General features: G+C 45.2%; 1 protein-coding gene across 1 annotated transcript in view; it reads right to left on the minus strand.

Annotated features, from left to right (window-relative positions):
* thnsl2 (threonine synthase-like 2) overlaps nt 1-20,381 on the minus strand; it is a 41,092-nt gene that overhangs the window by 15,547 nt on the left and 5,164 nt on the right. Inside the window, exons 3-4 of the mRNA XM_078554401.1 lie at nt 14,624-14,818; nt 3,079-3,231 (exon numbers count right to left, since the gene is read on the minus strand). Of these exons, the coding sequence (XP_078410527.1) occupies nt 3,079-3,231; nt 14,624-14,818 (348 nt within the window). The remainder of the gene's footprint in view (nt 1-3,078; nt 3,232-14,623; nt 14,819-20,381) is intronic.

Here is a 20,381-nt window from a genome sequence, read left to right on the forward strand (position 1 = left end):
GTGCTTCATGGTTGTTCACAAGAGCCTGCATCTGATTAAATGAAACTGTATTTTAACAGAAGTCATGAAATAACCAGCCAGAAAGGCATCTTATTGTGGGGAGCAACAGTGATAGTTCCTCCAAAGGGAAGAGAGCCACTTTTAATTGAACTCCACAGCGCACATCCAGGAATTTCCCAAGTGAAGACCATAGCACCCAGCCTGGGATGGATGTTGAAATAGAGAGTTTAGTGAAGAATTGTGTGCAATGTCAGCAACTGCAAAAGTTGCCTTCAACAGTTCTGTTACACCCTTGGGAGTGGCCAGGAAGACCATGGGTGCGTTTACACATTGACTATGTGGGACCTTTCATGAGAACAATATTTCTGCTCAATGTCGATGCCCATTCAAAATGGATGGATATATATATTAGGTGAAGCTATCAATGTCAACAGCTACAATTAAGAAGCTACATCAAAGTTTTGCCATTAATGAACTACCAGAAGCAATCGTTTCTGATAACAGCACAGCATTAGTGTGCTGAGTTTCAACGGTTTATCAGCCTCAACGGTATCACTCATGTAAAAACTTCACCGCACCACTCATCCTCAAATGGACTGGCTAAAAGGGAAGTTCAAATATTTAAGCCAAGCTTGAAGAAGCTAACTTGAAATTCCTCAGCAACCAAGCTAGCACGCTTTCTTTTCCATTATATGATCACCCCTCACACAACAACAGGTGTCACACCTGCGGAGTTATTGATGAAACACCATCTCAGGACCAGACTGAGCTTAATAATGCCGAATTTAGGAGGGAAGGTGGAAAGGAGTCAGGGAAGTCAGAAAACTAGACACGACTGGCATAGTCATGAGAAGAAATTTACTGTGGGAAAGATGGTATATGTGAAGAACTTTGGAGAAGGGCCAAAGTGGTTATTGGGTGAAATAAGTGCAGTGACTGTGGGCCTCTATCTTACCACATGAAGGTAGAAGGCGGAGTCATATGGAGACATGTGGACAATCTAAGGAAGAGAGAAACAAATCACCAAGAATTGATTCCACCAGTATTCACAACCGGATCAGCATTTCCTGTTGAGAGAACTCAACCCAGTACAGATATGTCCGATGTTCCTGTAAGAGTTGAGGATACTGAAGCACCTGATGTTCAGGCAACTCTGAAAAAGGAGGTTCCTGACAAAGCATCTGAAGTTGTAGAACTGAGACGTTCTACACGCATAAGGAAACCACAGAAAGACTGAACTTGTAAATTACTTACCAGTGTAAATATTTTGTTGTCTTGAGAAAATTGTACTTGTAAATATAAAATGTATACCTGAGTAAAAGGGGAGGGATATGGTAATTATGGTTTTATTTACCCTGCAATATACCTTTAAGAATAATGCTTGTTAAGGAAGAGCACATGGCCTTTAGTGTCCAAAACGAGAATAGCGCAGGCTACCTCTGTAGTTAGTAGTTAGTAGTGTAAAGATAGAGTTTGAAGTTGTGTAGTTGTTGCTGAGTGCCTTTGTAAATAAACTAAAAGTTTCCACCAAAGGAGTGTTTGCTGATCAACTCTAACAATAGTACCAGCTCGGCCACAACTCACAACACCTATCAAACTCCTTCACTGTCTTAAAGATCTCTATCAGGCCACCACTCTTTTCTAGAGAAAGGAGCTCCAGCCTGTTCAATCCTTGGTAACTTCTATGTTCAGGTATCATTCTGGTAATTCTTTTATGCACCTTTTTCTCCTGCAAATTTACACAATCTTCCTCAACTGAATAATTTCCTGTCTGAGTTTTTAAAAATTCTTTCCTGGGATGTGGGTGTCAAGGTCAGTATTTGTTGCCCATCAATAACTTGCCAGGCCATTTCAGAGGGTATTTAAGAGTCACATGTAGGCCTGACCAGGTAAGGATAGCAGATTTCCTACTCTCAAGGACTTCTGTGAACCAGATGGGTTTTTACAACAATCGATGATAGTTTCATGGTCACCATTACTGAGACTAGCTTTATAATTTCCAGATTATATTCCAGATTTATTAACTGAATTTAAATTCCACCAACTGCCATGTTGGGATTTGAACCCATGTCCTCAGAGGTCCCAGGTCTCTGTATTATTAGCCCAGTGACATTACCTTTATGCCACTAACTTCAACTGGGATTCTACAGTAGTTTGCGATTGTGCAATGCTAACACTGCTTCATAATGAGGTAAAATGTATGGTGTGATTGGTCTGCGTCTCCAACTAAAGGAAAATGAATATAGAATCCTAGCTACTGTTCAATGTAACAAGTTTGATTAACCCACATGTTACATCACAGCAGGTGAAATACAGGATCTTGCCCTTTGCTATTGCCACTGCCCTGAATACAGCGCAGATCAACAGGATAGAAAGGGGAGAAACTGGGTGACACCAGCAGCAAAATGCAGGCTATATGTTAAATATATGTTGAGTTTTCCATTGCACCAGATTTTGTTTCCACGGAAGACCACAGAACTGCAGTCCGGTCTCTTCTTGGATATTTGTTTCCGAGTCTCACTGTCAGAGTTTGAAATTAAAAATCATGGCGATATTTTCCAAGTCAATGGAAAATAAATATTGGCGGGGTGGCTGCTGATTCGCTAGGAGTCCTTGTAGCATTGCTGGCACAGCCCAATTTTATCCCCATAGAATTATAAAGCACAGAAGGGGGCCCTTTGGCCCATTGGGCCTGGGCCAGCAATTATTCCCACGCCCCTGTTCTTTTCCCCATTAGCAATGCAAATATTTCAAATACTTAATTGGCTGTAAAGTGCTTTGGGGTGTCGGAGTTTGCCAGAGATTCTATCTAAATGAAAATTCCTGCTTTCTCCTTTATATGTCCAATAAAAATATTGGATATAGTGTGGCCCCATGCCATTGGCAGGACTTCACAAATAGCCAAGGCACGTCGGAAAATCCAGGTCTGCTTGCCTCTGATTTTCCATCTGTCAATCTCTCAATGGGCAGCACACGATTATCCAGTATGTGGTGACTGTGCAAGCTATTGCCAATGTAAAAGGACTTCCTAAATTCACCTTACAATGTCAATGTGAGGAATGGGAAACATTCACGAACCTGCAAACACATGGACATTATCTTCAATAATGGTCGTCATCTGCAACTCTTGAATTAGACTACAGCGACCATGTGGCAGCAACACGATGATGTTCATGTTGTCCATGCCCCGGATACTCTCGATGGCAGAGCTGCCAGTGTCTCCTGATGTTCCTGTGGTTGAGATGAAGTTGATTACTTTTTGCTTTATTGGAGTTAATGGCCCAAGCTTCATAGAACCATAGAACACTACAGCACAGAAAACAGGCCATTCGGCCCTTCTAGTCTGTGTCATAATATTATTCCGCTAGTCCCATTGACCTGCACCTAGTCCATAACCCTCCAGACCTCTCCCATCCATGTATCTATCTAATTTATTCTTAAAACTTAAGAGTGAGCCTGCATTTACCACGTCAGATGGTAGCTCCTTCCACACTCTCACCACTCCCCCTAATGTTCCCCCTAAACCTTTCCCCTTTCACCCTAAAGCCATGTCCTCTCGTGTTTATCTCTCCTAATCTAAGTGGAAAGAGCCTACTCGCATTTACTCTGTCTATACCCTTCACAATTTTATAAACTTCTATCAAATCTCCCCTCATTCTTCTACGCTCCAAGGAATAAAGTCCTAACCTGTTTAATCTTTCCCTGTAACTCAACTCCTTAAGACCCGGCAACATCCTAGTAAATCTTCTCTGCACTCTCTCAATCTTACTGATATCCTTCCTGTAGTTAGGCGACCAGAACTGCACACAATACTCCAAAGTTGGCCTCACCAATGTCTTATACAACCTCACCATAACATCCCAACTCCTATACTCAATACTTTGATTGATGAAGGCCAGTGTGCCAAAAGCTTTCTTTACAACGTTGTCTACCTGTGACGCCACTTTCAGGGAATTATGTATCTGAACTCCCAGACCCCTTTGTTCCTCCACACTCCTCAATGTCCTACCATTTACTGTGTATGTCCTACCTTGGTTTGACCTTCCAAAATGTAACACCTTCATGGAGCCGGGCAGCAATCAGAATAGAAAGAAAACATCGTAAATCAAGGACCATGATTATGTTTCAAAAACTCAGTGCATTGTAATCTGCTGTTCATACTCTAATGTCCTTTAGGGAAGGAAATCAACCATCCCTACTTGGTCTGGCCTACATGTGATTCCAGATCCACAGTAAAGCGGTTGACTCTTAACTGTCCTCTGAAATGGTCTAACAAGGCACGCAGTTCAAGGACAGTAGGACAGTTAGGGGTGGGCAACAAATACTGGCCTTGATAGTGACAGCCACGTCCCATGAAAGAATAATTTTAAAAAAATCTAGTTCACTCATTAACGTTGTGCTTTCTAACCTACATTGGCTCCGACGCTACCAATGACACAAACTTAAAATCCTCAATAACGTGTTCAAATCCCTCCCTGGTCTCACCCTTCCCATCTCTTGCAGCTCTCCAAGAGATCTGCATTCCTCCAATTCTGGTCTTTTGAGCAGCCCTCACTTCCTGTGCTCCACAATGGTGGCCATGCCTTCAGCTGTCTAGACCCAAAGCCCTGGGATTCCCTCCTTATCTCCTCTTTCAAGGTTCTCCTTAAGTCTCTTTGACCAAGTTTTTGGTCAAGTCCCCTTCCTTGGCTCGATGTCCATTCTTTTTTGTCTGAATCTGATTACATTCCTGGAAAGCGCCATCGGACGCTATACTACATTAATGGTGCTATGTAAGTGCAAGTCATTACTGATGAGTAATTAATAATTTAAATACCTAAGAAAGAGTTAATGAGTGTAGGAGAGTGAGAGACAAATCTTAGGCCAGAGTCTTCGGGTCAGTGAGTGGGGGCAGGCCCCACTTGCCAAGGAGTAAAATCGCACGCGGTCACCGCGCGTCATTCAGATCTTCAGTTTGGCGGGCGCACACTGGAGCCTGCTGCACGCCTGCTGAACCGTCAAAGGCTTATTAAGGCCATTTAACTTCCAAGTAAAAGAATTAACTGAGTTGCTTGTCCAACCTTAAGGTTGGCGGTGGTCGGGCGAAGACCCCAGGCGGCTTTTGCATTTATCATTAAACCCCATCCAAGGGCGGGATGAGGTTTCATGAAGGTTTTTAAACTTCAAATAAAAATTTTGAATAAAATTCATAGACATGTCCCAGCTCATGTGACACTGTCATGTCCTAAATTTTTTTTTTCCTTTATTTAAATTTTTAAAAATCAAACTAATCTCCCTGAGGCAGCTCTGTGCCTTGACTCAGCCTACTCCCCCCGCCCGTACAGGTAGCGCTGAGCGCTTCCCGGTGCGCGTCATGCTGGGAGGGCCTTAATTCGCCCACCCACGTAAAATGGCGGCGTGCAGCCAATCGTGGGCGGCGATCGGCGATCGGCTACACACCCACCCACTCCCACCCAACCTTCCCCCACCCCCGACGGGGAGAAAATTCTTCCCTTAATGTCATTGCAATATGCATACAGAATAAAGAAAGTGTATGTAGGACCTTGTATTGAATGCTTCAGAAGAAGTAAAAAGATTGCACAGGACAGTGGTGGCTATTAGAAATAAAAAATGCTTGGAATGTGGTCCTTATTAATGATTAGTCACTATTACAGAAAGATGCTTTCCTTGTGGCTAACCACCTAGTGAGATGCAACCACGCAGTCAGATCTACTCAAAAACTAATTAATAAAATTAGCTATATTAGTCAGTATTTGCAAGTGGTAAAACCAGATGATATGTTTAACTTATATTTTGGGTTGTTTGTGCATAAATGCAATTGGTGGCCATGCAGACATCAACTAGTATCTGCAGTACCAATCCGAGTGATTCCTTACATGCTAGTCTGTAAACTTTTTAGCACTTGCCCTACCAGTCGGATACTGCTACTTGAATTTAATGCCATCTTAAGCTTGTAGAATCATGTGGAATGCCCCGTGTGAATGTGTGAAGTGTGGTAAATAAGATTGTAAGGTTGCAAACATAGATAGCTACATGGAAACATGCTGCTGTGGTGATAACAGAGACCTGGCTTAAAGAAGGATATAAAATATTGTTGGATAGAAGGTATTCAAGAAAGATATGAAAGGAAGAAAAGGAGGAAGGGTGGCAGTATTGATTAAGGAGAACATTGCAGTGCTGGAGGAAGAGGATGACCCAGAGAAGCCAAGGAGAGAATCAATTTAGCTAGAGCGAACGAACAAAAAAGGTGCAAAGTCATTGCTCAGTGTAGTCTATAGACCAACAACTTGTAGGAAAGGTGTAGAGGAACAAATCTGCAAGGAAATTACAGGGAAGTGCCAGGTTTTCTTTAATTCATTCATGGGATGTGGGCTTCACTAGTTGGGCCAGCATTTATTGCTCATTCCTAATTGCCCCTTGAGAAGGTGGTGGTGAGCTGCCTTCTTGAACCGCTGCAGTCCATGTGGTGTAGGTACACCCACAGTGCTGTTAGGAAGGGAGTTACAGGATTTTCACCCAATGACAGTGAAGGAACAGCGATATATTTCCAAGTTAGGATGGTGAGTGACTTGGAGGGGAACTTCCAGGTGGTGGTGTTCCCATCTATCTGACCTTCTAGATGGTGGTGCTCATAGATTTGGAAGGTGCTGTTAAAGGAGCCTTGGTGCATTCCATCTTGTAGATGGTACACACTGCAGCTACTGTGCGTTAGTGGTGGAGAGAGTGAATAGAACAAAGAACAAAGAAAAGTACAGCACAGGAACAGGCCCTTCGGCCCTCCAAGCCTGCGCCGATCATATTGCCTGTCAAACTAAAACATTTTGCACTTCCGGGGTCCGTATCCCTCTATTCCCATCCTATTCATGTATTTGTCAAGCTGCCTCTTAAACACCACTATCGTACCTGCTTCCACCACCTCCTTTGGCAGCGAATTCCAGACACTCACTACCCTCTGTGTAAAAAACTTTCCCCCACATCTCCTCTAAAGTTTTCTCCTCTCACCTTAAATCTATGTCCCCTAGTAATTCCACCCTGGGAAAAAGCTTCTGACTATCTACTCTGTCCATGCCACTCATAATTTTGTAAACTTCTATCAAGTCGCCCCTCAATCTCCGTCGCTCTAGTGAGAATAATCTGAGTTTCTCCAACCTCTCCTCATAGCTAATAACCTCCAGACCAGGCAGCATCCTGGTAAACCTCCTCTGTTTGTGGATGTGGTGCCAATAAAACAGGCTGCTTTGTCCTGGATAGTGTCGAGCATCTTGAGTGTTGTGGGAGCTGCACTCATCCAGGCAAGTGGGGAGTCTTCCATCACATTCCTGACTTGTGTCTTGTAGATGGCTTTGGGGAGTCAGGAAGTGGGTTACTCATCGCAGGATTCCTAGCCTCTGACCTACTCTTGTAGCCACAGTATTTATATGGCTAGTCCAATACAGTTTCTGGTCAATGGTAACCCCCAGGTTGTTGATAGTGGGGGATTCAGTGATAATATTGCCATTGAACATCAAGGCACGATAGTTGGATTCTCTCTTGTTGGAAATGGTCATTCCCTGACACTTGTGTGGCGGGTATGTTACTTACCACCTGTCAACCCAAGCCTGGATATTGTCCAGATCTTGCTGCATTTGGACATGGACTACTTCAGTAGCTGGGGAGTTGTGAATGGTGCTGAACATCGTGCAATCATCAGCAAACATCCCCACTTCTGACCTTATGATGGAAGGAAAGTCATTGATGAAGCAGCTGAAGATGGTTGGGCCTAGGACACTACCCTGAAGAACTCCTGCAGTGATGTCCTGGAGCTGAGATGACTGACCTCCAACAACCACAACCATCTTCCTTTGTGCTAGGTATGACTCCAACCAGCAGAGAGTTTTTCAACAGATTCCCATTGACTCCAGTTTTGCTAGGGTTCCTTGATGCCATAATCAATCAAATGCTGCCTAGATGTCAAGGGCAGTCACTCTCACCTCACCTTGGGAGTTCAGCTCTTTTGTTCATGTTTGAACCAAGACTGTACTGAGGTCAGGAGCTGACTGGCCTTTGCAGAACCCAAACTGGATGTCAGTGAGCAGGTTATTGCTAAGCAAGTGCCACTTGATAGCACTGTTGATGACCCCTTCCATTACTCTGCTGATGATGGAGAGTAGATGATGGGGTGGTAAGTGGCCGGGTTGGATTTGTCCTGCTTTTTGTGTACAGGACACACCTAGGCAATTTTGCACATAGCTGGTTAGATGCCAGAGTTGGAGCTGTACTGGGACAGCTTGGCTAGGTGCACAGCAATTCCTGGAGCACAAGTCTTCAGTACTATTGCCGGAATATTGTCAGGACCCAAAGCTAGAATTGTAGAGTAGTTATAATGGGAGATATTAATTATGCAAAAACAGATTGGGATTGTAGAAGTGCAAAGGGAAGATAGAGGCAAGGGTTCCTGGAGTGTGTTCAGTAGAACTTTCTACAACAGTATGTGTAAAGGATTAACTCTAATAATAGCAACTGAGCATGTAGCTAAGGATCTATGTCATAGTGATGTCACTCACTGAGAGAAAATGAGCGAGAAGCACCTTAGAGAGAAGCTGTAGCTAATGTCCAACCTGATGTCCAACAACACTGCATACAGTTAGTAATGTAAATAAAGGTATTTTGAAGGGAAGACCATTGCCCCCTTTAAGATCTCTTCTAGAGTAAGAAACCAATGTCTCGTAAGACAACCTGTCAACAACAGATTATGTTTTCAATCCAATGAGAACGGAAACATTGCTGGGCCTGGTTCTCAGGAATGAGGTAGGCCAAGAGGATCATGATTCAGTAGGGGAACATTTAGGGGACAGAAGTCACTGAACTGGTAATCCAGAGACCCAAGGTAATGCCCTGGGGACCCAGGTTTGGGTCCCACCATGGCAGATGGTGGAATTTGAATTCAATAAACATCTGGATTTATAAGTCTAATGATGACCATGAAATCATTGTCGATTGTCATGAAAACCCATCTGGTTCACTAATGTCCTTAGGGAAGGAAATCTGCTGTCCTCACCTGGCCTGGCCTACATGTGACTCCAGATCGGTAATGCCCTCTGAAATATAGAAACATAGAAAATAGGAGCAGGAGTAGGCCATTCGGCCCTTCGAGTCTGCTCCTCATTCATTACGATCATGGCTGATCATCCAACTCAATAGCCTGCTCCCGCATTCTCCCCATATCCTTTGATCCCTTTCACCCCAAGAGCTATATCTAACTCCTTCTTGAAAACATACAATGATTTGGCCTCAACTACTTTCTGTGGTAACAAATTCCACAGGCTCACCACTCTCTGGGTGAAGAAATTTCTCCTCATCTCAGTCCTAAATGGTCTACCCGTATCCTCAGACTGTGACCCCTGGGTCTGGACTCCCCCACCATCGGGAACATTCTTCCTGCATCTACCCTGTCTAGTCCTGTTAGAATTTTATAGGTTTCTATGAGATCCCCCCTCATTCTTCTGAACTCCAGCGAATAATCCGAAACGACTCAATCTCTCCTCATATGTCAGTCCCGCCATCCCAGGAATCGGTCTGGTTAGCCTTTGCTACACTCCCTCTGAGGCAAGGACATCCTTCATCAGGTAAGGAGACCAAAACTGCACACAATATTCCAAGTATGGTCTCACCAAGGCCCTGTATAATTGCAGCAAGACATCCCTGCTCCTGTACTTGAATCCTCTCGCTATGAAGGCCAAAATACCATTTGCCTTCTTTACCGCCTGCTGCACCTGCATGCTTAGCCTAGCAAACCACTGAATGGCCTAGCAAACCACTCAGTTGTATCCAAGTGTTAAAAAGTCTGTAAAAATGAAAGAAACCGGACAGGCCACCCGGCGCCGATCTAGGCACTGGAAACAACAATGGCAAGCTCAAAGTCCTCCTTACTAACATCTGGGGGCTTGTGCCAAATTTAGGAGAGCTGTCTCACAGACTAGTCAAGCAACAGCCTGACATAGTCATCCTTAGGGAATCATACCTTACAGATAATGTCCTAGACTCCACCATCACCATCCCTGGGCATGTCCTGTCCCACCAGCAGGACAGATCCAGCAGAGGTGGCGGTACAGTGGTATACAGCTGGGAGGGAGTTGCCTTCAACATTGACTCTGGGCCCCATGAAGTATCATGGTATCAGGTCAAGCATGGGCAAGGAAACCTCCTGCTGATTAACACGTACCGCCCTTCCTCAGCTGACGGATCTGTGCTCCTCCATGTTGAACACCACTTGGAGGAAGCACTGAGGGTGGCAAAGGTGCAAATGTACTCTGGGTTGGGGACTTAAAGTCCATCACCAAGAGTGGATCGATAGTACCACTAATGACCGAGCTGGCTGAGTCCTAAATGACATAGCTGCTAGACTGGGTCTGCGGCAGGTGGTGAGGAACCAACAAGAGGGAAAAATATACTTGACTTTATCCTCACCAACCTGCCTGCTGCAGATGTGTCTGTCCATGACAGTATCAGTAGGTGTGACCACCGCACAGCCCTTGTGGAGATAAAGTCCTGTCTTCACATTGAGGATACCCTCCATCGTGTTGTGTGGCACGACCACTGTGCTAAGTGGGATAGATTTCGAACAGATCTAACAACTCAAGACAAAAACAGAATGTCCACCGATGCTGCCAGACCTGCTGAGTTTTTCCAGGTAATTCTGTTTTTGTTTTGGATTTCCAGCATCCGCAGTAGTTTTTTGTTTTTATCTAACAACTCAAGACTGGGCATCCATGAAGCACTGTGAGCCATCAGCAGTAGCTGAACTGTACTCAACCACAATCTTCAGACTTATGGCCCAACATATCCCCCACTCTGCCACTACCATCAAGCGAGGCAATCAAACCCGGTTCAATGAAGAGTGCAGGATGGCATGCCAGGAGCAGCACCAAGCATACCTAAAATGAGGTATCAACCTGGTGAAGCTACAATGCAGGAATACTTGTGTGCCAAACAGCATATGCAGCAAGTGACAGACAGGGCTAAGCAATTCCACAACCAACGGATCAGACCTAAGCTCCTTCACACTCTTCCCTTCTTCTACACACTCTCCCCTTCTCTTACACACTCTCCCCTTCTCCTTCACACTCTCCCCTTCTCCTACACACTTTCCCCCTCTTCTACAACTCTCCCCTTCTCCTACACACTCTTCCCTTTTCCTACACACTTTCCCCTTCTCCTACACACTCTCCCCTTCTCCTACACACTCTTCCCTTCTCCTACACACTCTTCCCTTCTCCTACAGACTCCCCCTTCTCCTACACACTCTCCCCTTCTCCTACACACTCTCCCCTTCTCCTACAGACTCTCCCCTTCTCCTTCACACTCTCCCCTTCTCCTACACTCTCCCCTTCTCCTACACACTCTCCCCTTCTCCTACACACTCTCCCCTTCTCCTACACACTCTCCCCTTCTCCTACACACTCTTCCCTTCTCCTACACACTCTCCCCTTCTCCTACACACTCTTCCCTTCTCCTACACACTCTCCCCTTCTCCTACACACTCTCCCCTTCTCCTACACACTCTCCCCTTCTCCTACACACTCTCCCCTCTCCTACACACTCTTCCCTCCTCCTACACATTCTCCCCTTCTCCTACACACTCTCCCCTTCTCCTACACACTCTCCCCTTCTCCTACACACTCTCCCCTTCTCCTACACACTCTCCCCTTCTCCTACACACTCTCCCCTTCTCCTACACACTCTCCCCTTCTCCTACACACTCTTCCCTTCTCCTACACACTCTCCCCTTTTCCTGCACACTCTCCCCTTCTCCTACACACTCTCCCCTTCTCCTATACACTCTCCCCTCTCCTACACACTCTTCCCTCCTCCTACACACTCTCCCCTTCTCCTACACACTCTCCCCTTCTCCTACACACTCTCCCCTCTCCTACACACTCTTCCCTCCTCCTACACACTCTCCCCTTCTCCTACACACTCTCCCCTTCTCCTACACACTCTCCCCTTCTCCTACACACTCTCCCCTTCTCCTACACACTCTCCCCTTCTCCTACACACTCTCCCCTTCTCCTACACACTCTCCCCTTCTCCTACACACTCTCCCCTCTCCTACACACTCTTCCCTCCTCCTACACACTCTCCCCTTCTCCTACACACTCTCCCCTTCTCCTACACACTCTCCTTCCTGCCACCGAGGTGCCCGAGTCATGGGAGGGGAAAAATATCTGCCCTTCCAAGGCCACAGGCCCCACCCTCCCTTGGGTGTCAGCCGCACACCTGTGATTGAACTTGTGGAGGTCTGTGGCACTTGGTGAATGTTTCTAAAGCTCTCCAAAAGATTCCCGTAAGTTTAGACCTTCTCCTCTAATGTGTAAAGCCCACGCGCCATGATTCAGAAACCTGAGGGATGAAAATCGCTTCTGAGTGGAGGCAGCTGCACTTCTAAATTTGCCGATGCCTCCATGAAACACGCATGTGCAAAGTACAACCCGCCCCTCCCAGAATGAAAAAGCAATCAAACTTGGAAATGACTGGAACGGGTCCAAACTGGAGTTCCATTTTAAGGTATACCAGACCAGTCTGGGCCCATACCAGACATTTCCCAAGTTTCCCTGGTTTTCCCTCATCCTTCACCCCTGACAAAATTGATGGATGCTCTTCTCAGGGGCTGGACTTAAGGATTCGGGGCTCCAGTGCCATTTCGGCTAAGGCGCTGAGCCCTTTCACTCCCCCCCTCCAGAACCACCCCCCCCACAGGAAATTCAGCTTGAGAGAAGAGACTGGCAGCTAACAAAAAGGGAATTCAGAAGAATTCTACAGGCCGATAAAGAGTAAATGGGTGGTAAGAGGAGGAGTGTAATAAGAAGGATGTGATTGTACTGGAGAGGGTGCAGAGGAAATTTACCAGGATGCTGCCTGGGCTGGAGGGTCTGAGCTATGAGGAGAGATTGGATAGGCTGGGGTTGTTTTCCTTGGAGCAGCGAATGTTGAGAGGGGACCTGAGATTATATATAAGATTATGAGGGGCATAGAAAGGGTGGATAGGAAGGCACTTTTTCCATTAGTAGAGGGGGCAATAACCAGGGGGCAGAGATTTAAGGTAAGAGGTAGAAGGCTAAGAGGGGAGTTGAGGAGAAATTTTTTTCACCCAGAGGGTGGTTGGAATCTGGAACTCACAACCTGAAAGGGTGGTTGAGTCAGAAACTCTTGTAACATTTAAGAAGTATTTAGATACTCACTTGCATTGCCATAGCCTCCAGGGCTATGGGCCAAGAACTGGAAAATGGGACTAGTGTAGTCAGATCTTTGTGACCGGAGCAGACCCGATGGGCTGAAAGGCTTTCTTCTGTGCTGTAAACGTCTCTGAGTCTAGAGTGGGACCAATTAGGGACCAAAAAGTAGATTTATGCATGGAGGCAGGGGCATGGCTGAGGTATCAGGTGAATATCTTGCATGTGTCTTTACCAAGGAAGAAGACCTTGAAGAGGTCACGGTGAAAGAGGAGGTAATTTAGACACTTGAAGGGTTGAAAATTGAAAACCTTCCAATGGAAACAGTTTCTTCCTATCAACTCTTATCTGAACCTCTCATCATTTTCAATACTTCTATTAATCTCCCCTTAACCTACTCTGCTCTAAGTCTCTGACTAAACATAGGACTTAGGGAACAGGAGTAGGCCATTCAGCCCTTTGAGTCTGCTCTGCCATGTAATAAGATCATGGGCAGAATTTAGCCCTCGATGGGCAGGCGGGCCCCACCGGCTCGGCGGTGGGCGGGCAGCCGAACTCCGCTGCCGAAACAGGCCATTTTGAGTGGGCAGGCCAATGGGAAGTGCTATGCGCTTCCTGTGCGGGGCGGGGGGGGAGGGATTCCCCAACTGTCACAGTGCGCTGTTTCACACATGCGCGCAAAAGAGCGCACTGCTCCCTGAGACTAAGTGCTGCCTCAGGGATATCGGTGAAAGTTTAAAAAACATCAAAAATAGCAAAATAAAAAAATTATTAACATGTCCCCCTCATGTGACAATGTCACATGAGATGGGACATGTTAATGAATATTACATAAACTTTATTAAAGATTTTTTAAACGTGAAACCTAATCCTGCCAGTGGATGAGGTTTCATGTTTTTTCTCCTTCCTGCTGGGGCTCCTGGCCTGCCCGCCAACCTTAAGCTTGGACGGGCAGGTATTTAATTATTTTAATGATCCTGTCAATGACCTCAATTGGCCATTGACAGGTCGGCGGGCAGACAGCTGATTTTGCTGTCCGCCCGCCTTCCTGAATATTTAAATGGGGCGGGATGACGTCATGGGTTCCTCCCGACATCATCCCGCATCATTTTCCCGTCGGCGAGCAGGCCCCGCCCCCAAATCGCCAACGGGAATGTTCTGGCCCATGATTGATCTGGTTGTGGTCAACTACACTCTGCCGCGTGCCTCCCATAACCATTGACTCCCAGCATCGCTGGTACCACTCAAAATAAATCTCCCCTGCACCCTCTCCAAGGCTTCCTAAAGTTCCCAATGTTGGACACAATACTGCAGCTGAAGCCCAAGCAGTGATTTATAAATTGATTTGAGAAGGGAAATAAGCCAACCTCTAAGGTTTTCAGGCAGAAGAATCTCTCTCTTCATATTCCACTTACCTACTACAATGGTGATGCGTTTCTTCCTCTTCCTCAGGAAATACTGGAGCAGCTGTCCAACGCATGACATTGCGAGGTCCTTAAAGGCATAGGTAACACCGTGCCATAGCTCCAGAACGTTCAGCCCGTTTTTCAGTCTGGCTAATTCCACAATGTCCTTGTGTCGAAATCTCTGGAATGCCTGGCTGATCAGGTCTGAAAATTGCAAAACCAGCTACGTTAACCATGAAATAGGAGCAGAAGTAGGCCATTCGGCCCCTCGAGCCTGCTCTGCCTTTCAAGAAGATCATGGCTGATCTGTTTCTGTTTCGAGTTCCACATTCCCATCTACCCCCAATAACCTCTGATTCCCTTGCTTATCAAGGTCTATCTACCTCTGCCTTAAAAATATTCATTGACCCTGCCTCCACTGCCTTCTGAGGCAGAGAGTTCCAAAGTTGCACAACCCTCTGAGAGAAAACATTTCTCCTCACCTCTGTCCTATAAGGGCGACCCCTAATTTTAAAACAGTGCCCCCTAGTTTTGGACTCACCCAGGAGAGGAAACATCCTTTCAACATTCACCTTGCCAAGGCATTATATACTTCAATCAAATCATCCCTCACTCTTCTAAACTCCAGTGGAAACAAGCCCAGTCTGTCCAACCTTTCCTCATAAGACAACCCGCTCATTCCAGGTATCAACCTAGTAAACCTCCTCAGAACCTCCTCCAACATATTTTCATCCTTCCTTAAATAAGGAGGCCAAAACCGCACACAGTATTCAAGATGTGGTCTCACCAATGCCTTGAATAACTGAAGCATAACATCCTTACTTTTATGTTCAATTTGTCTCATATTAAAGGGTAGCATTCCATTAGCCTTCTTGATAAGGTGCTGTACCCGCATGCTAACTTTTTGTGACTCATGCACGAGAACACCTAGATCCCTCTGCACCTTGGAATTCTGCAGTCATTCTCTGTTTAAGTAATACTTTGTTTATTTTATTCTTCCTGCCAAAGTCAACAACCTCACATGATCCCACGTTACACTCCATCTGCCAGATTTTTGCCCACTCACCCAACCTAGCAATATCCGGCTGCAAACTCCTTATGTCCTCTTCACAACATACTTTCCTACCTATCCTTGAGTTGTCTGCAAATTTAGCTACCATGTCTTCACCCGCCTCATCCACGTCATTAATGTAAATTGTAAAAAGCTGGGACCCCAGTACAGGCCCCTGCGGGGCTACACTCGTCACATCCTGCCAGTCTGATAAAGACCCATTTGTGCGTGCTCTCTGTTTTCTGCCAGCCAGCTAATCTTCTATCCATGCTAGTATGTTATCCCATACACCATAAGCTGTTATTTTCCGCAATAACTTTAAACCTTGTCAAATGCTTTCTGGGAATCCAAACTACAGTACATCTACAGACTCCCCTTTATCCACAGCACATGTTGCTCCTTCAAAGAACTTTAATAAATTGTTTAAGCATAATTTCCCTTTCACAAAACCACGCTGACTCTTCCCGATTACCTTGAATTTTTCTAAGTGCCCAGCTATAACCTCTTTACTGATCGATCCTAACACCTTCCCCACAACAGACATCAGGCTAACTGATCCGTAGTTTGCTGTTTACTGCCTCCCTCCCTTCTTGAATAGACGGGTTATATTTGCTACTTTCCAGTCTGATGGAACCTTTCCTGAATCTAGTGAATTTTGGAAAATTAACACCAGTGCATCGACTACCTCATTAACCACCTCTTTTAAGACCCTAGGATGTAACCCATCGGGACCCGGAGACTTGTCAGCCCGCAGCTCCATTAATTTGCTCAGTACCGTTACCCTAGTGATTTCAATTTCACCAAGTTCCTCTCTCCCTTCCACCTCTTGATTTGCAGCTATTACTGAAACATTTTTTGTATCCTCGAAAGTGAAGACAGAAGCAAAAATTTGTTCATTTCTTTATTATCTACTATTAACTCCCCATTCTCACTCTCAAGAGGACCAACACTCACTTTGCCTACTCTTTTCCTTTTTAAACACCTGTAGAAATTCTTGCGATCCAGTTTTACATTTCTAGTTACTCTAATTTCTTTCTTCTGATTAATCTTTTAGTCATTCTCTGCCATTCTTTATATCCTGTCCAATCATCTGACCTGCCGCTCATCTTTGCAGAGTTGGATGCTTTCTCCTTCAGTTTTATGCTTCTCCTAACTTCTTTAGTTAACCACAGATGATTGGTCCTTCCTTTAGAATTTTTCTTTAGAGTAGGAATATACTTATTCTGAGGATCCTGAAATATCCCCTTAACTATCTGTCACTGCTTCTCTGTTGACCTATCCCCTAGCCTAGTGTCCCAGATCGTTTTGGATAGCTCAGCTTTCATGTGGGAAAGTGTGAGGTTATGCACTTTGACAGGAAGAATAGAAAAGCTGAATATTATTTAAATGGAGAAAGACTGCAGAAAGCTGAAGCACAGAGGGATTTGGGGGTCCTCGTGCATGAATCACAGGTAAGTTCAGCAGGTAATAGGGAAGGCAAATGGAATGTTGGCCTTTATTTCAAAGGGAGTGGAGTATAAAAATAGGGAAGTCTTGCTAAAGCTATACAAGGCACTAATTAGACCACACCTAGAATACTGTGAACAGTTTTGATCCTTTTATCTAAGGAAAGATATACTGGGATTGGAGGCAGTCCAGAGAAGATTCGCTAGGCTGATCCCAGGTAAAGAGGGATTTTCTTAAGAGGAAAGATTGAGTAGGTTGGGTCTGTACTCGTGAGAGGTGACTTTATTGAATCATATAAGATACTTAGGGGGCTTGACAAGGTAGATGCTGTGAGGTTATTTCCCTTGTGGGAAGGCCAGAGGGCATAATCACAGAGTAAGGGGTCACCCATTTAAGACAGAGATGAGGAGGAATTTCTTCTCTCAGAGGGTAGTCAATCTGTGGAATTCTTTACCGCAGAGGGCTGTAGATGCTGGGTCATTAAGCATATTCAAGGTGGAGATGGATAGATGTTTAATGAGTAAGGGAATCAAGGGTTACGGGGAAAAGACAGGAAATTGGAGTTGAGGATTATCAGATCAGCCATGATCTCATTGAATGGCAGAACAGAATCGATGGACCAAATGGCCTACTTCTGCTCCAACGTGTTATGGGTCTCATGGTCTACGACTGCCAAACTGATTTTTCCAATTTATGTGTAGATTAAAGTCACCCCTGATTATTGCCATCCCTTTATCACAAGCACGCAATATTGCTTCTTGTATACTTTATCCTACATTTGATTACTTTTCGGGGGCCTGTAGACCACTCCCACTAGTGGCTTCTTTCCCCTACTATTCCTCATCTCCACCTAAACTGATTCGACATCGTGATCCCCCGAACCAAGGTCATCTCTAACTATTGTACCAGTGCCATCCTTGATTAACAGTGCTACCGGTCCACCTTTACCTAGCTTCCTATTCTTCTTGAATGTCATATACCCCTCAATATTCAGGATCCAATCCTTGTCATCCTGCAGCCACATCTCTGTGATGGCGATCAGGGGGGATTAAAAATAAAAAATGTTGGAAATGCTCAGCAGGTCAGGCAGCATCTGTGGAGAGAAACAGAGTTAATGTTTCAGGTCGAGATGACCTTTTATCAGGACCAATTGTACAGTAGTAACTTTTCCAGCAGGAGGCAGCTCAGGTCTCTCGCCAGCTCCTCAGCTGACGGCCCAGACACCAGCTGACTCCATAAAATTCCCCTGAAGCATCTTGAAGTTCCCACGTGGCACAGGAATTGCAAGCAACAGGTCTCAGATGTCCATCCATGATCTAAAAAAATCTCTAGTCTCTCCTTTGGAATTTGCTATTATCTTGTTGAAACTATTAATTTTATCTAATGCCTCTAGACATACTCTGTACTAATTCTCTTATTAATGCACTTACTGTTATACTGGCTTCATTCATGCTGACAATACTTTTAGTTTTTTTACCTTGTCCCCTGATGCACATGCTCACTTCGCTTGATCCCTGAACTCCTTCAGCTACACATTCCTCACCTCGAGGCTATGTAGGCCTGTAAAGCTGGCAAATGTTGGTGCCTTTTCAGTGGAAAAATTCTAAATCACAACGCCAAGAAATATTGGTATCAACAAGGTGAGAAAGGTGCAAACAATTGGAACATGGGTTTAAAATGTACAGAATAAATTTTGAGAGGTCACATGCTAAATGGCCTGAGAAAATTCACTCTTATATTTGGTCCCTGTGCAAGTTTGGGTCAATGGTAGTGTTCATGTCACTGTGTCAGATGTTTGTGGCCTCAAACATCATTTTTGAGCTGGGAATCAAGGCTGACAACTGCAATGCTTAGGAAGTACAGCATTTTCTTCCACACTCATATTCCTGCCATCTCTAAGACCTCCCATTTCCACCTCCATACCATTGCTTGACTTCATGCCTGTCCCAAATCACCTGCTGCTGAAACCCTTATCCATGCCTTCGTTACCTCTAGACTTGACTATTCCAAAGCCAGGAGTGGCTACTCTACCAGCCGTAAACTTGAGGTCATCCAAAACTCTGCTGCCCGTGTCTTAACTGGCAGCAAGCCCTGTTCTCCGATTCACCCATTGTGCTCAATGACCTACGTTCGTTCCCAATCAAGCGACACCTTAATTTAAAAATTCTCATCCTTGTTTTCAATTCCTGCCATCGCCTTTCCCTTCCCTATGTCTGTATTCTCCTCCAAACCCATAACCCTCTGAGGTATCTGCAATCCTCTAATTCTAGCCTTTTGTGCATTCCCAATTATATTTGCTCCACCATTGGTGGCCGTGCCTTCAGTTGCCTAGGCCCTGAGCTCTGGAATTCCCTTCCCATATCTCTTTGTCTCTCTACCTCATTTTTCTTCCTTTAAGACAATGCTTAAACTCTATCTCTTTGACCAAGCTTTTGGTCATATGGCCTAACATCTCCTCATGGTGTCTTGGTGTTATACTTTATTTGAAAATGCTCCTGTGAAGCACCTTGGGACCTTTTATTAGGTTCAAGGTGCTCCATAAATAAAAGTTGTTGTGGCATGGATTAAGGATTGGCTAACAGGCAGAAAACCGGGAGTGGGAAATAAATGGGTCATTCTCGCGTTGGCGGGCTGTGACTAGTGGGGTACCACAGGAATCAATAATTGGGCCCCAGCTGTTCACAATATAGGTTAATGATTTGGATGTTGGGAACAAATGTAATATATCCAAGTTCACAGATGACACAAAGCTAGATGGGAATGTGGTTGAGAAAGATGTAAAGCAGCTTCAAGAGTATTTGGATGGACTTAGTGAGTAGGCAAGAACATGGCAGATGGAATATAATGTGGAGAAATGTGAGGTTATCCACTTTGGTAGAAGGAACAGATGTACAGAGTATTTCCTAAATGTTAAGAGATTAGAAAGTGTAGATGTACAAAGGGACCTGGATGTCCTTGTCCATATGTCACTGAAGGTTAACATGCAGGTGTAGCAGTCAATCAGGAAGACTAATGCAGTGTTAACCTTTATCGCAGGATGATTTGAGGAGGGGAGTAGCGAAGGCTTGTTTCAATTGTATAGACCCTTGGTTAGACCGCACCTGGAATACTGTGTGCAGTTTTGGTCCCCTTACCTTAGGGAGGACATTGGCCGGGATTTTCCGGTCTCATCGTGGCAGTACCTGCCCCAGGAGATTCGGCAGCCCAGCCAGGAGTTCACTGGCTTTCGGTGGGAGTGACCGATCCCTGTAGCGGGTGGGGCGGGGCCGG

Source organism: Cetorhinus maximus, chromosome 1, assembly GCF_964194155.1.
Source record: "Cetorhinus maximus chromosome 1, sCetMax3.hap1.1, whole genome shotgun sequence".
NCBI lineage: Eukaryota > Metazoa > Chordata > Chondrichthyes > Lamniformes > Cetorhinidae > Cetorhinus > Cetorhinus maximus.